Source organism: Nomascus leucogenys, chromosome 6 (genome assembly GCF_006542625.1).
Source record: "Nomascus leucogenys isolate Asia chromosome 6, Asia_NLE_v1, whole genome shotgun sequence".
Taxonomy (NCBI): domain Eukaryota; kingdom Metazoa; phylum Chordata; class Mammalia; order Primates; family Hylobatidae; genus Nomascus; species Nomascus leucogenys.
The window spans coordinates 6811804-6827738 of NC_044386.1; the positions used below are offsets into that span (position 1 = coordinate 6811804).

The 15935-nt window shown below is 42.5% G+C and overlaps 1 protein-coding gene across 1 annotated transcript in view; it reads left to right on the forward strand.

Moving 5' to 3' along the window:
- Positions 1–15935, forward strand: part of ADCY2 (adenylate cyclase 2) — a 434401-nt gene that overhangs the window by 12231 nt on the left and 406235 nt on the right. The window contains exon 2 of the mRNA XM_030813903.1: positions 5860–6057. Within this exon, the coding sequence (XP_030669763.1) occupies positions 5860–6057 (198 nt within the window). The remainder of the gene's footprint in view (positions 1–5859; positions 6058–15935) is intronic.

Here is a 15935-nt window from a genome sequence, read left to right on the forward strand (position 1 = left end):
CTGTGTCACCCAGGCTGGCATACAGTGGCACAATCTCGGCTCACTGCAACCTCCGCCTCCTGGGTTCAAGCGATTCTCCTGCCTCAGCCTCCTGAGTAGCTGGGATTACAGGCATGTGCCACCATGCCTGGCTAATTTTTGTATTTTTAGTAGAGACAGGGTTTCGTCATGTTGGCCAGGCTGGGCTCGAACTCCTGATCTCAGGTGATCCGCCCACTGAAGCCTCTCAAAGTGCTGGGAATACAGGCGTGAGCCACCATGCCCATCCAGGTGGCTATTATTAAAAAGCAAAAAAACAAAAAAACCAAAAAACAGAAACAAAACCAAAAAAACAGATGCTGGTGAGGTTGTGTAGAGAAAGGAACACTTTTACACTGTTGGTGGAGTGTAAATTAGTTCAGCCATTGTGGGAGACAGCGTTACAATTCCTCAAAGACCTAAAGACAGAAATACCATTCAACCCAGCAATCCCATTACTGGGTATATACCCTAAGGAATATAAATCATTCTATTATAAAGACACATTTATGTGAATATTCATTGCAGCAGCATTCACAACAGCAAAGACATGGAATCAACCTACATGCCCATCAATGGTAGACTGGATAAATAAAATGTGGTACATATACACCATGGAATACTATGCAGCCATGAAAAACAACAAGATCATGTCCATTGCAGGGACATAGATGGAGCTGGAGGCCATTATCCTTAGCAAACTAATGTAGGAACAGGAAGCCAAATACTGCATATTCTCACTTGAAGTGGGAGCTAAATTATGAGAACACATGAGCACATAGAGGGGAACAACACACACTGAGGCCTATCCGAGGAGGGTGGAGGGTGGGAGGAGGGAGAGGATCAGGACAAATTACCAGTGGGTACTAGGCTTAATACCTGGGTGATGAAATAATCTGTACAACAAACCCCCAGGATACAAGTTTCCTCTGTAACAAACCTGCACAATTACCCCTGAACTTAAATGTTAAAAATAAAATAAAATAAAATTCACATTATGTTTTACTTTTCATTCTAAAGGTTATTCAGAATTGTGCTTTTTATCTTATATGTGGTAACTTTTAATTTACATTTTTGTGATAAACTTTTAAGATAAATTATGCTGTAATCAAAGAACATGGGTCTGTGTGATACCTCTTCTTTGAAATCTTTGGAGGTTGCCTGACACATGATTTTTGCAAATATTCCACATGCACTTCAGAAGAATATTGTTCCACCTAACGGTTGCGTGTGGAATTCTCTATTTCTCAGTTAGGCCAAGATTACTAATTATGATGTTCAAATCCTTTAACATCTTTTCTTGTTTGCATTTTTATTTTATTTGCTTGACCTATCAATAGCAAGATGGGGAGCTGAAATTGTCTGCTCTTAGTAGATTAGTTTACTTTTTTTCTCTGATTTTCTAAATTTTTGCTTTAAACAGTTTGAGGCTATTTTATTAGTTTTATAGATGTTTAAAATTATTATAATTGCCTATTTATTCCTTTCACACCTCATGGTAAATGGAGTATGACTGTGTATGTAGATAAGAATAAAAATTGTCTATCTATCTATTTATCTATATACAGATGAAAAAATATATCTCCACACATCCATTTGTAGTCAAATGTTTATCAGAGCTAAAGGCTGATTTCATTTTTCCTAGTAATTACTGTCATTTGTGGTACACCTGTGACATACGAAACACCCAGAAGCCACACCAAATCTGGATGACTGCATGTGAAGAAGCTGGCTGAGGGACATTCGGCTTCTCCCAATGAAAATTCACAGCAAGAAGTGATGGAAATCTGTTTCTACCGTTGGTCTTGCTGACTTCAAAGCATTTCACTAAAATATAATTTTTTAAATTAAATAGAAAGGCAATATTTTACATTCGACTGTCTTTTACCACCTACATACAAAATAGTACTATTTAACAAAAAAAAAGAAAAAAAGAAAAAGTACGTTGAAAAGAAAGAAAATACAGATAAGCTGTTACTGCATGGAAAAACATCTAAGAAACAAAGGAGTTGTCACATAAGGAATAAAAGTGATGGGTATTTAATAGGCCTAGCAATTAGAAGCCATCTGAAATTACCAGAAAATGCATGGAAAATGAAGGGATAAAATGCTTAGAGTGGAAGGAACCCATTATCATCACAGTGGATGATACCATAGTCAAAATCTCCTGCTTTAAAGGCATTTTCGTACATTTCATTTAGTATGCATTATATGGTAAATTTTATTTTACCTTGTTAAAGCCATTTATAAAAAGACATTTTAGTATATTTTAGGTAATATTAAAATGATTTTAGTACATTTTATTTAGTTTGCATTATATGGTATTTTTTTCCACAAAGGGAGGAGGGGTTAGGATACATAGGAATATTTAATTGAGATTGATGATGGTTTTAATGTTTTAGTTTGCTTATTTTAAGCTAGTCTGTCTGTTTTATATTCTAATGTTTGAAAACAACTCAATCAGAAGAACATGGCCTCGGGGTGTACCTTGCTGGCTTCCTTCCTTTCTCCATCTGCTGGGAGCTGGACAGGAGAAAGGAGGAGCTGTCATCCTAGGTCTGAGGATATCTCTTTATTCCACTGACTTAGCCTTCAGAAAAACGCATGGTGCAGGCAGCGAGGCCAGGGAATACTGTGGCCTGTGAGCTCGTACATCCTCTAGTGAATACTCTTCTGTTCTTCCCATGACACCCTCATGCAAGGTTCTCAAAACTCCTTCAGAGTTGGCATTCAAAGGCAGATGCAGAATGAACTGGTGGCTGTTCTCTTCCTTGAAGAGTCTCTGTTTTTCAGTGGGCCCAGCTTTTGCAAAGGTGAGGGTCACAGGCCTCACAAGCAGCAGCTCACTGTCTCAAGCCGTTGGCCGTCTGAGCCTCTGGCTCACCCTCCGAGGTGGGGGTGTGTGGTCTGAGGATGACGCCCCTCCTCTGCTGTGCAGAACCCACCTGCTAATGTCACCTATCTGGTGAGGGCAGGCACACCACCAGCCACCAAGGATCACGACCTAGATTAGGACTTCAGAGGTCGAAGTCCTCTTTATAATTTGCAACTGCATTGTCATAAAGATGTATGTAATCTTTGACCCTAAGAGTTTGTGCTTTTTTGGCTGCTCTCATTTTGAAAGAAATTTAAACATTTTTGCAGGACTCTAAGAGGGTTGTAGGACCCAGACACTGTGCTCACTGTGACTCATGATGGAGAAGTCACCTGCAGCCCTGACAAATCACATCTCAGGGATCTGATTTTTAAAAAAGAAAAAACAGAGAGTTTACAATTTAGAACAAAATCAAAATCAAGTCTTACATACTTTACCCAGAAAAATAAGACATTTGGTCTCTGTCTTGTTGACAGAGAGATCCTTTAAAAGAGAAGCACGGGAAAGCTCTTACAGGTCATTCCGTTTCTCCTCTGCTTCCTGGAAAGACTATATCACCATCTTCTTGTTCCCTGCTTTACTAATTGTCACTTTACAGTCATGCATATGTTTGCACGGTTTTTCAGTCTTCCTGGAGATCTAAGAGCCAGTAAAGTCAATGATTGTTTCGCCCCTGCTGGGGTAATGAAATGACTGGAAAAAAAAGTCATACTAGGAAATAGGTTTCCTGATTATTTACTGGTTAGTTTTCTGTCCACAGCTCAGTGAGGTTCATTTGGGGAGGTTTAAATTCAGTCAGTTTTCACGGCTCTGTGTGTGTAGTGATCATAATCTCAGATTTGATGTCCTCAGATGACACGCTGTCATGTCCCACGTGTCCATTTGTTCGTGGTGTCTGAGTGCTGGGGAGTGCTCACAGCCTGGCAGACACCTAATACCCTTTTGCAGCAATTGTAAACTGTGTCTGAGGGTAGGAGTAATAACTTAGGCACTTAATCGTGGATAAAAATAGCAGTGGAGGGAGAGAAAAAGAACATCTCATTTGATCCACTTGTTTTCTGCCAATTCTGGAAACACACATTCTTTTGGCCACGGCAACAACGGGCCCCATTCGGTTGAGCTCACTGTCCGCTGCAGGACCACAGACCCACAGGTGATCCCGGGCTAGAGGTCTGTCTCACCCACCAGCTGGACAATTCATGGCAGCCCTTCTCCGTGCCTCAGTTTCGTCAGCTGTAGAATGGAACTAACACTAGTGCCCCCCATCCTGCCTGCCCCCACCAGGATGGTGGTTGTAAAGATTAAAGAGGTTTATATATGTAAGCCTGCTTAGCACCAGTAGCACTTACTAGCATTTACCATTCTTGTTGTTCCTCTTGCCTCTTTCCCAGGCATCATTTAGCACACGTAATTGTGGGAGAGAAAGGGAAACGATGTCAGTTAAGAGGGCTTGGATGCTGGTTTTTTCCCTCCTTGGGAACCAGGACTCCGTGTGGATTTTTGGCTGGTCTGCTCTGTTTCCCCATCTCCCTGTGCTTCGTTGCTTGGTATTTGCATGGAGCCATTTCCAGTGTGAAGTTAGAGCTGCCAATGGGTGGAATGAACCTTGTGCCCACCTGTAAAGAATAGAGATCACCAGACAGACAGTCCCTTTGTAAGTCCCAGATATGGTCCCAGCCTTGGAATTTTTTCTTTTTTTTTTTTGAGACGGAGTCTCACTCTGTCGCACAGGCTGGAGTGCAGTGGTGCGATCTCGGCTCACTGCAAGCTCCGCCTCCTGGGTTCACGCCATTCTCCTGCCTCAGCCTCTCCGAGTAGCTGGGACTACAGGCGCCCGCCACCACGCCCGGCTAATTTTTTTTTGTATTTTTAGTAGAGACGGGGTTTCACCGTGTTAGCCAGGATTGTCTCGATCTCCTGACCTTGTGATCTGCCCGCCTCGGCCTCCCAAAGTGCTGGGATTACAGGCGTGAGCCACCACACCCGGCCAGTTTTTTTTTTTTAATAGAAGTGTCTATGGGTATTTCCGTAACTAAACATGTTTGGGTGAGAATTAAAGACCTTACGCTGTGTTCTGTTCCATAGTAAACGCTGTCCATAGCAAGCTTCCAGCATAATATTTTGCAGAAGCTAAAGCCTAAGCCCAGGCTTATGTAATCAAATGAAACATAATGTCTGTATGTGGAGTCGAACTTGTGTAGAATGGAAATGGTGGGTCTTTGTCATGTGGTAAGGAAGAGATAAATAAAAAAAATTGTGTGCCAAAATAAATGTAAAGAAATGCATTAGTAAGAAGTGAATAATAAATGCCCATTTTCTTTTTGCTTGTTTGTTTCTTTTTGCCATGTTTGTGATTTGATTTTCTCCACCTCTCTTGAGAGAGAAATAACAAACATGGCACCCTCCTCTATGCATTTCCTGCTCCCTCACTTTCCATATTCAGCACTTTCTGACCCTTTTCTATTAACCTATGATCCCATCAAAACATTAATTGCCATGCATTAAAATAAAAGCTCATCACTTTAAAAACAGATAATTTTTTAAAAAGTTTTTTAAATAAAACATTTCAAATCCATTTGGAAGATAGTTTTCTAAGGCCAAGGTATTTCTGCTCCTCTGATTTAGGGAGGGAAGTTGGTTGTCTTATTTTCTCCTGGCATTAATGTGTTCTTACATTCACTTCTGAATAAAATCCATTTCTGCATTTATCAGGGAAGATGTAACTTTGATGAGATATTGTTTGTCCTATTTTAAATATCCAACATTGGATTATCTATTTAGAAAAACATGCTTATTTATTATGAAAGTTGAATTTTAAATGTTCAAACTGTTCTACTTTCAAAACAATTTCTTAAACCCAATATATTTTGACATTGACAAGTGTTGATAACATTTTAACAGCATAAATCATTGGTATCACAGTGTCTCTAAATGGTAAATTTCCATGTATTTTTTTCTCTCCTCAGGAAGTTGAAGACCATGTGGCGTTTCTAATCACAGTTCCAACTGCCCTGGCGATTTTCTTTGCGATATTTATCCTGGTCTGCATCGAGTCTGTGTTTAAGAAGCTGCTGCGCCTCTTCTCGTTGGTGATATGGATATGCCTTGTTGCCATGGGTTACCTCTTCATGTGTTTTGGAGGGACTGTCTCTCCCTGGGACCAGGTAAGGTGTGAAAATATTTTTTGTTCTTCTTTTATGTCTTGATTTGTGACATACTTAGTTCTGTAAACAACTTGACCTTAAACTATAAAGAGGAGTCCTATAACTGAGAACAGAGTCTATTTTTTTCAATTTATATTGCTAAACTTTGTTTTTAATCGACAAATTATAATTGTATGTATTATGGGGTACAAGGTATATGTATTTATATCTGTATGTATGTGTATATGTATAGATGTGTATGTGTATATATGTGTGCATGTATAATTGGATACATACGTGTTGAATATAAAATTAAATCTAATTATATGCAACATGTCACTTCCATAGTTTTTTGGTGAGAAGCTTTAAAATCTACTCTTTAAGCAATTTTGAAATATACAATGCATTATTATTAACTATGGTCAGTATGTTATACAATAGATCACTGAATCTTATTTGTCCTGTCTAACTGGAGGTGAAATAAGCCAGGCACAGAGAACAAAGGCTTTTGAAATAGCTGTCTTTGACTCATGGTCAAAGTCACTCCGTCCCCATTTTAGCAAACCCATCGTGCCACAGCCAAGGAGCTGGCTGGGGCCTCATACTGTCACTTGTTTGGGATAGCTGAGCTTCAATTCTGTCCGTAGCCTTGTTTTACATCTCGAACCACAGTTTCGACAACTCAGTTCTTCTGTTTCTGGAGTGCCTTGTCTATAGGCTTCCTATTTCTCTAGGTGCCTGCAACCCTCCAGGACTGGTTGTTGTCCTTAGATTCCTTCTCAATTACTAGAATTTTCCTACTTAAAGATCCTTCCTACTTCTGTGACACACTGATTTTCCTTCCACATGGTCACAAGCTATTGAACGGATGGCTTCGGATACCTGCTGACAAACCCACATTCATTCATTTTGCACCTGTTGAGGCTCTGGGCCTCAGGTCATCTCCTGAGGAGAGTGTTGTCTAACTATTGGCTTTTTTCCCTAGTGCTGCTGCTATGTGGGTGGCTGCTCCCAGCATCTTCATCTGACAGCACGATAAACGGTGTGTTGTCTAGGGGACAGGCCTAGGCTGAGATGTGAGCTACTAGTTTAGAGCTTGTCAACCAAGACATGGAGTTTTGAAGCCATCCAGGGAGAGGGTGACTGAGTAGCTGAGAGGGCTGTCACAGGGTTGGTGGGGACATTGAGAGCCAGGGGTGTGCCAGGAACAGGATCTGGAAAGGAATAGAGGAGCCATGATGGGGAGAAGAGAGCCAGTGAGGGTACACTGCTGTGGAGGTGAAGCAGGGAGGCTTTCCAGGGTTTCCAGAGGGTGTGGACAGAATGGCTCAAATGCCATGTCAAGGGACAGAATACTGTTGGTGTGCCTCAGTTGAAAAGAGCCCAAAGATGAGCTGGCCAGTGGGTTCTGTTGGTAAGTAGTCATGTGACCTCTGCCAAGCCATTATTCTCTTTATGCCTCCATTTCTTGTGCAAAGGGAGGAGGCTGGACTAAGTGAACTCAAGTTAGTCTTTATGGCTCTAAGAGGACACTGTCATCGTGGACACAAGATCCGGCAGGCACCATCACCTCTCCTTTATCACTCTCCCACTAGAGCCCCTTGGAGGGCTGGGCGCAGGCCCCCATGCTGTGCCTGGTTTCTTCCTCTCCCTCACACTCCCCGCTCTCTCCTTCACCCTCTGTGCTCCTGATGCCACTTACACTCTGTCCTTCCCCACTCAATTAGAAATCCTGGCTAATACAATTAGACAAAATACTACATGACAATAAGGTAAACATGAGAGGGAGAAAGAAAATTCTAATTATCTGCAGATGACCATACTATCTATACAAATAAACTGGGAGTCTCAGATCAACTAACAGAACTCATAACAGAGCCCACCACAACTGCAGGATCAATATAAAAACAATAGTATTCTTATGCATCAACACTGACCAATTAGAAAAGGTAATTTTAAAAATTACCGTTTAAAAATTCTCTCCCCCAGCAGCCTAGACATGCTGTTGCATGCATACTGGTGCCCAGGTAATGTAAACAGGAGAACAGTTAAGATCCTGCTGGTCTGTTGCCTGGATATGGTGGTCTCTCTTTGCACAAAAGCCATCTTGTTTTAATGTTACAGGTTTCTAAGAAGACTTACTACCCGGAAGGCCAAGTACCTCTTCTTGTTCAGAATGTTTTTAGCTCACTTTTTCTTAGCGGATCAGTTTGTCATGTTCAATGAAAAGTCCATTTGGGTTTTGGATTTAAATTATATTGAATTTCTAAATTTTTGTTATGAAAGATATTTAAAGCCTAAGAATTAATAAAAGGGTAGTGTAGAAAACATCCAGAAATATGCTCTTTTTGTGTTTAGTCTTTTCATCAAATGGCGTGGCATGTCTCTCAAAGAATTCTGATTACTTTTTGTGTCCTTCAGAAACTCTTTTTTCCTTCATAAAATCAATAATAATTTTCCTTAGACTCAATCTTAGGCATCTAAAGTCTTTTTGTTGTTTTATAAACAGAATTTTTTAAATTACCTTTTCTAATTGGTCAGTGTTTATATATAAGAATACTATTGTTTTTATGTTGACCTTACAGTGTCAGTGGGCTCTTCTGGGTTCTGTTAGTTGATCTGAGACTCTCAATTTATTTGTATAGAATTTTCTTTCTCTCTTTCATATCCTTAATTTACCTTATTCTGATGTAGTATTTTGTCTAATTATTTTAGCCAGGATTTCTAATTGAGTGGGGAAGGACAGAGTGTAAGTGGCATCAGATGTTTAACTTGATGGGAACATGGAAGATTCCAGTAATACAATGTTTGCTTTATCATTGTTACTATTTGTAATAGAACCAATTAATCAGGATAAGGTCCTTTTGTCTGTCTGGAATGTTCTCGTCCACAGGTTGCATGTTCTTAGAACGATCTTTCCTGACCCCCATCTGTCACTTCATAAGGCAACATCACTCACCTTGCTTGAGTGTTTCCATGGCACTTAGGGCGACTTATAGAACCTTAAATTATAGGACACACCCCTCTCTTTGTTTATTGATTGTCTGCTGCTGGAACATAAACTTCTGGGCAGGGATGTGACTGTCTCTCCAGTGTCCTATCCTTGCCCTTAGCAGAATGCTGTCCAGCCATTGGCAGCCAGTAGCTACTCATTTCATATGTTCATTGACAGATGACTGTATTTTCATCTTCAGGTTTGTTGTTGTTATTGTTTGTATTTTAACCTTTTTTTGCTGTTGTTGTTTTATAACATATATTTTGTTTTTTTGACACCATCTGCCTGCTTTTAAAAATCTCCCCAAGGATCATAAACATGCTTGTATCATAGTCATTTTCTCAAGACTGACTACTCTGAGGTGTTGAATTTGTTGGCCAAATCTCTTGGTTTTAGCTCTCCCTGTGTACCTTGACGTTTTTGCTTTTACGTACATCTTGAATTGGAATATATTCGCCTCTGCCCCTAATATAACCCCAGCCATTCTGTGGTTGTCTTTCCCATGCCACTGGGGCCCTGGATCGTCAGTGTATATGAGGCTCAGCCCTCAGCCCGGGTATTCCATGTTAATTTTGCAGGTTGGGAGGCCAGCTCAACCTGTGGCCTGGGGATGTTTGTGGGAAGAGCACAGCTGTGTCTGCTCGGCCCTCTCACCCAGGGCATGATGCTCAGAAAAGGCCACAGCCAGGCTCAGTGGCTGTAGCTATTTTTGCCCACTATTCCTAAGCCAGGAGCATTGGCAGGGTGTGTGCCTCATGCAGTCGGCTCACACCCCTTGGAGAGACATCGAGTCCTGCCCCTCCTAAAGCTTGAAGTCCTGCCCAACACTGCTTGCTAGCTGCCCCTGTCCATTCTATGGGAATGGGGATTTAAAATGAAATTAAAAACAAGTCTACCTTTTGTTTTTTTTTTTTTTTTTTTTTGAGACTGAGTCTCACTCTGTTGCCCAGGCTGGAGTGCAGTGGTTCGATCTCGGCTCACTACAACCTCCGCCTCCTGGGTTCAAGCAGTTCTCCTGCCTCAGCCTCCTGAGTAGCTGGGATTATAGGCACGTGCCACCACACCTGGCTAATTTTTGTATTTTTAGTAGAGACGGGTTTCACCATGTTGGTCAGGCTGGCCTTGAACTCCTGACCTCGTGATCTGCCCGCCTTAGCCTCCCAAACTGCTGGGATTACGGGCGTGAGCCACTGCGCCCAGCCCTGGTGTCTTTTACTACAGACTTCACATATGTACACCCCTTAGTTAGCCATTAGGAAGTGTTGCGGCCGGTTCACTTTGCTTAAGAAAGCACTGTGCTTAGGAAAGCAGGCTGCTTTCAGTATCCTTTAGAATAGAATGGTTCCCACTGGAAGATGGTTAAATTAACAACATAGTTGTAAAGTGATGCAGGAATGAGCCTGCTATGCAGTCAGAGGGAACAGTCTATGCAGGACCACTCTCACTGCTGATACTAATTGCAAGCTGGGGGGTTTCCAGGACTACCCAGAGATTGGACAATTTCCTAGAAGAACCCATGGAACTTGTGACAGCTGTTATTGCTGTGATTAGGGATTGCTACATGGGGAGAATACAGAGGCACTTTGGCAAAGAGAAGAGCCCAGGAAAACCACCAGACATGGAGGAGCCCCTGTTGTCCTCTCTCTGTGGAGCCATGGCTGGTACCGCTCTTCTACAACCACACGTGACAATGGCCAGAGAATTATCTATTGCCGAAGCTCAACTGAGCCTTTGATGTCCAGAGTTCTCCACTGGGGCTCAATCATATCCTGCCTGCACAGCTGACCTTTAGTCTCCAGCCTTCCGAAGGTGTGGCTGACACTTTTATTCTCCAGCCCCTCTGGAGGCAGCACTGACATCACAGGGCTCTAAGTTCCCATCATAAACCACATTCAGACTGTCCTGGGGTCTAAGCCCCCAGATAAATAAACACACTCTTCTCAGGCAGGACATTCCGAGGGCCTAGATTACCTTCCAGCAGTTGAGGGCAAGGCCAGACCTCATATAAGGTTAACTCTAAACTGTACAGTGGCTTGAGTGTAGCTCATAGCAACCTGCACGAAGCACAGACAGCTAGACGTGCACGGACCCAGTGCCAGGCCCTGTTCTGAGTGCTTCCCTTACATGACTTCACTCATTCGTTTATGAGCGGGGCACCATCCTACCCCAGCTTTCCAAGTGCAGAGATGAAGGCACAGGAGGGAGGCTGAAGTACAAAGGAATTTGAGCCCAAGGGGTCTGCCTCCTGAGGCTGGCCCTCAGCCAGGAGACCTGTGCTTCTCAAACGGGAGCGATTGCACCCCCGGGGGACATGTGATTGTGTCAGGAAACATCTTCCATTTGTCACAGCTTGGACGGGTATAGGGGAATGCTACTGTCCTCTCACGGGCAGAAGCTGGGGATGGTGTTAATCACCATACAACGCACAGGACAAAGAATTATGCAGCCCAGTGCTGAGCCTGAGAAGCTGCATATCACCTGACATGGCCTCTCTGTAATGCCTTTTAAATAACCAGCTCTTAAGCCCTCAGTGAGTGGAATTGTATGAAGTTGCCACGGCATGACTGAAGAGTGATGTTGGCAGTTTTGATCAGGAAAAAGGAGTGATTTTTCAGTGTGTGCCCCTGAGAAAATATAGGCAGCAACAAGGGTGGGGACCCTGGGGGTGGGTCAGCAACCTGGTTTGGGAGGAGTCACTGGGAAAATAAGGAAAATGGAGGTAAAAAGACCTCAAACCTTCAAGAGATTTGCCCTCACAGGTTTTGACTGTAAGGGGTGGGGTTTTCCCAACATCGTTATTTTAGTTTGGCACAAACCACCCCCATCCCAAAGGTTCCTTCTGCTCTGTGCTACTGGCACTCAACCCAGCTGATGCCATTCCACGTAGCTGCCTCCCGGATGAAAACTCTTTTAAAACAATATAACTTCTGAGTGAAGTCTGTGCAGTAACCTGCAGAGTTTCCGGCTTCAGGAGTTCAGGGCAGCGTTTGCATTTGACAGGGAAGTCTTTTCGGCCTGCCTCTTGCCTGACTGCCTTGTGAAACGCCTTTCATTTGTGCTTCCAATTCCCCATTGATAGAGCTGTTAGGATGGCTGCGAGGGTGATGCTGCGATTGTGTTTCATTTTTCTGAATGGTTTAAAAATACGTGAACACGTTGAACTCCAAATTAGCAGAGGAGTATCTTTTCTCTGTCCTGGTGCATCTAGTAAGTGGGATCATTTTTATTTTTAAGAAATCAGTGGCAGAGTGTATGTGGTGTATCTCTCCCTCTCCGTCCAGCTCAATTACACAATACAGCAAGGATCTCTACCCGTAACTGCTGTGGCGCCCACCAGCCCCACCGGAAGGAACAGGGAAGCTTGGAATTCCAGAATGTGTTTATTGGATCCTGTCACTGATTTCAGAAAGAGCAGTCATTTGTCCCATGGGTAGACATTGGATCTGTTTCTCGTGCTGCTGTAACTAAGCCTCTTTCAAGTTGTGTTCCATGGCTTAGAACAAATAGAAGATATTTATTGTCTCAGCTCTGGAGGTCAGAAGTCTGCAGAAGTCTGAAATCACAGTGTCTGCAGGGCTGTGTTCTTTTGGAAGACTCTAGAGGAGAATCCTCCCCTGCCTCTTCCAGCTTCTGGTGTCACTGGCATTCCTTGGCTTGTAGACACATCACTCCATCTCTGCCTCCATCTTCACGTAGTAGCTCCTCTGTGGCTCTTCTCCTCTTTTTATAGGGACACCGATCATATTGGATTACAACCACCCTAATGACCTCATCTTAATTGGATGACATCTGGAAAGACCCTGTTTCCAAATAAGGTGACAGTCACAAGTACTGGGGTTTAGGACTTGAACCTATTTTTTCAGGGGACACAGTTCGACTCCTAACTGACGACGGTTCCCTAAGTGGGTGCTCTCTCGTAGTAGGACAGGCATTTCCATCTTGTGGAGTGCTGCTCTGAGGTTCACTCCTCCTTCTTAGATTTGGAAATTGCTCTTGATGTCAGCTTTCCCTTAAACTTCAAATCCACCTTGAAATTAAATGTGGGCTATGAAAGTCTTGAGGCTTTTATCAGGTTGGTGCAAAAGTAATTGGGGTTTTTGCCATTATACAAACCTGTGTCTCTAAGGAATTAGAGATGTTCTTGTGTGTGAATGTCCTGTTGAAACAAATCAACACTCATAAATGTAAAGAGAAAATAACCGGTCCAATCACATTGCTGTGTAAATAAACAGGGCGCTGTCAAGGCATGTTAGCATGCTAGATGTTGTTGATTTATCTCTGCTCTTCCTGTCATGGAAGTGTTTCTTGTTGGTTCTTACATTCATGACATTGATTAAATCCTTCTTGCCTGTTACATTAAAACAAACAAATGAACAAACAAAAAAACAAAACTTTGATTCACTTTGTAAACCCTAAGCTTTTAAGTGATGTTTTATTTAATGATTTTGTTTTCCTTTCTTTTTTTTTTAAATTGAGAAGGGGAGTCTTGCTATATTGCCCAGGTTGGTTTTGAACTCTTGGCCGCAAGCAGTCTTCCTGCCTCAGCCTCCCAAAGTGTTGGGATTGCAAATGTGAGCCACCGTGCCCAGCCTGTTTAATGATTTTCTGACAAGCATAGATCCATTTTATCTCAGCTGATAATGACTGACTTAGGACCCTGCTCTGAGATGGTTTTTTTTTCAGGCAGGTTGGATTGCCTGGAATGTCTTCTGCTCATTCATGGGCTTAAAGAGCCATCAGTGTGGTCAGGAAGGATAGGAAAGCTGACCCACATTTGCATCTGACTCCAGCTTTCTGCATTTCTCTCATACTAAAGCTCATTGAATAGAGTTCAATAGAAACTTCTATTCCTGACAACCCCATTTCAGCCTTGGCAGGGAGACCGTGCTGAAGTTATTTTACAGATTTGTTAAATTGTCACCAACTCGAAAGGCTAACATTTTTCTCTAGGAAGGAGAGACTTTCTTTGTCCTGTTACCTAAAAGGATGTCAGACATTCAGCATGTGCATATGTGTCCTTTCTTACAAAAATAGGACATCAGTGTGCAAACATCTTTTTTTATTGAAAATGAGCAAAAATGAAAGAAAATAAAGGCCTCTCTTAGCCTTTGAACTGGTGCAGAATCCTTTTGCTTTTCCTTTAGTGCAGTCACTTGGAATGCAACCAAAGAATGTATTTACCACTGGAAGAACTGAGTAGCATATGAATGAAAGTAGAAAAATGCAACCTAGAAAGCCTGTCTCTGTGCACCCAAGAAACTCTTCTCTGTGTGCTGCTGTGTGCCAGGATGATGTTTCAGTGGGGGCATTTGGACTCATTATGAAGAAGCACACACCTGAGAAAAATTAAAAAGTAATTAAAATTATTTCCATTAACAATAAAGATGAGGATATGTTTTTGTTGTTTAATAACCATGCCTATCCCGATGACACTTGTGCATTTGAGGGAAGTGCAGCTGAGCTGGGCTCAGCCTGCAGCGTGTTTATTGGGAGACCTCCACGTTTCTGGCTCTTTGGAGCAGAGGAGGCATTTCTGAGTTATCCCTACTGTGAGTTCCCAGCCAGAGTGTTGAGAAACCAAACTGGCTGATGTGGTTTGGCTTTTTCACTACCCAAATCTCATTTTGAATTGCAGCTCCCATAGTCCCCATGTGTCTTGGGAGGGACCTGGTGGGAGGTAATTGAATCATGGTGGATCTTTGCCATGTTGTTCTAGTGATAGTGAATAAGTCTTATGAGATCTGATGGTTTTATAAAGGGGAGATCCCCTGCACACACTCTCTTGCCTGCCACCATGTAAGACGGGACTTTGCTCCTCATTTGCCTTCTGCCATGATTGTGAGGCCTTTCCAGCCATGTGGAACTGTGAGTCCATTATACCTCTTTTCTTTATAAATTACCCAGTCTCGGATATGTCTTTATTAGCAGCAGGAGAACAGACTAATACACTGGCTGTGCCTCGAGCTGAGGATTTACCCTAACCCTCACTTGGGCCTTCCCAGACCTGATCTTGCTTGAATGGACAATTCTGTTGGTCTTTTCTGGAACATTCTCTCTGCTCCTCATTTTCCCTGTAGTGCTTTTCTTAAGAGGAGCATGGGCTCCGGTACTGAAAATTGGCATCATGACTAAACTGTCCTCTGGCCTGCACACAGGCTTTGTGATTCTCCTCCCACCCCCACCTCTACAGCCAATGTGTGTTAAGGAGTCCAATGTAAATTATTTGGATAATGGATACCCTAAAACCCTGATTCACCACTATGCAATTTATGCATGCAACGAGATTACACTTGTACCCCATAACTTTGTACAAATAAAAATAAATAAAGACTTTGTGGTCTTTGAGACATTTTTGCTTGCTGCTCTGTTCCCAGTGCACAACACAAGACCACACACATAGTGATCACATTGCAAAAATTGTGGGAACAAATGAGTGTACAAATACTGCATCTATGCACTTGCCCCTTCTACCATAGAATGATCAGAGTCACTTCCAAGTTCCTCCAGTAGCAGGCACCATGTGGTTACTTTGCATACACAACTTATTTGATCTGTATAACCCTGTGAGGTGAATACTATTATCACTTGCATTTTGCTGATGAAAAAATTGAAGCCCAGAGAAGTTAACCAACTTCCTCAAAGTCACACAGTGAGGAAGAGGACCAGAATTTGGACTTGGCATTCTGCCACCATCACATGGAATCTCCAGATACCCACTGTCGTTGGTGACTAGGGTGTCCCCCTCCTCTTGTGCCCTGGCACATGACAGATTGTTGTGTGATGTGAAAGGGACACATTTGTGAATCTGGATTGTTCTATTTGAACCACTTTTGGGTTGATGTTATTTGGAAAAACTTCATGGGGAGGGAGCAGTTTCTTCAGAGATGCCAAAAATATGGTACTG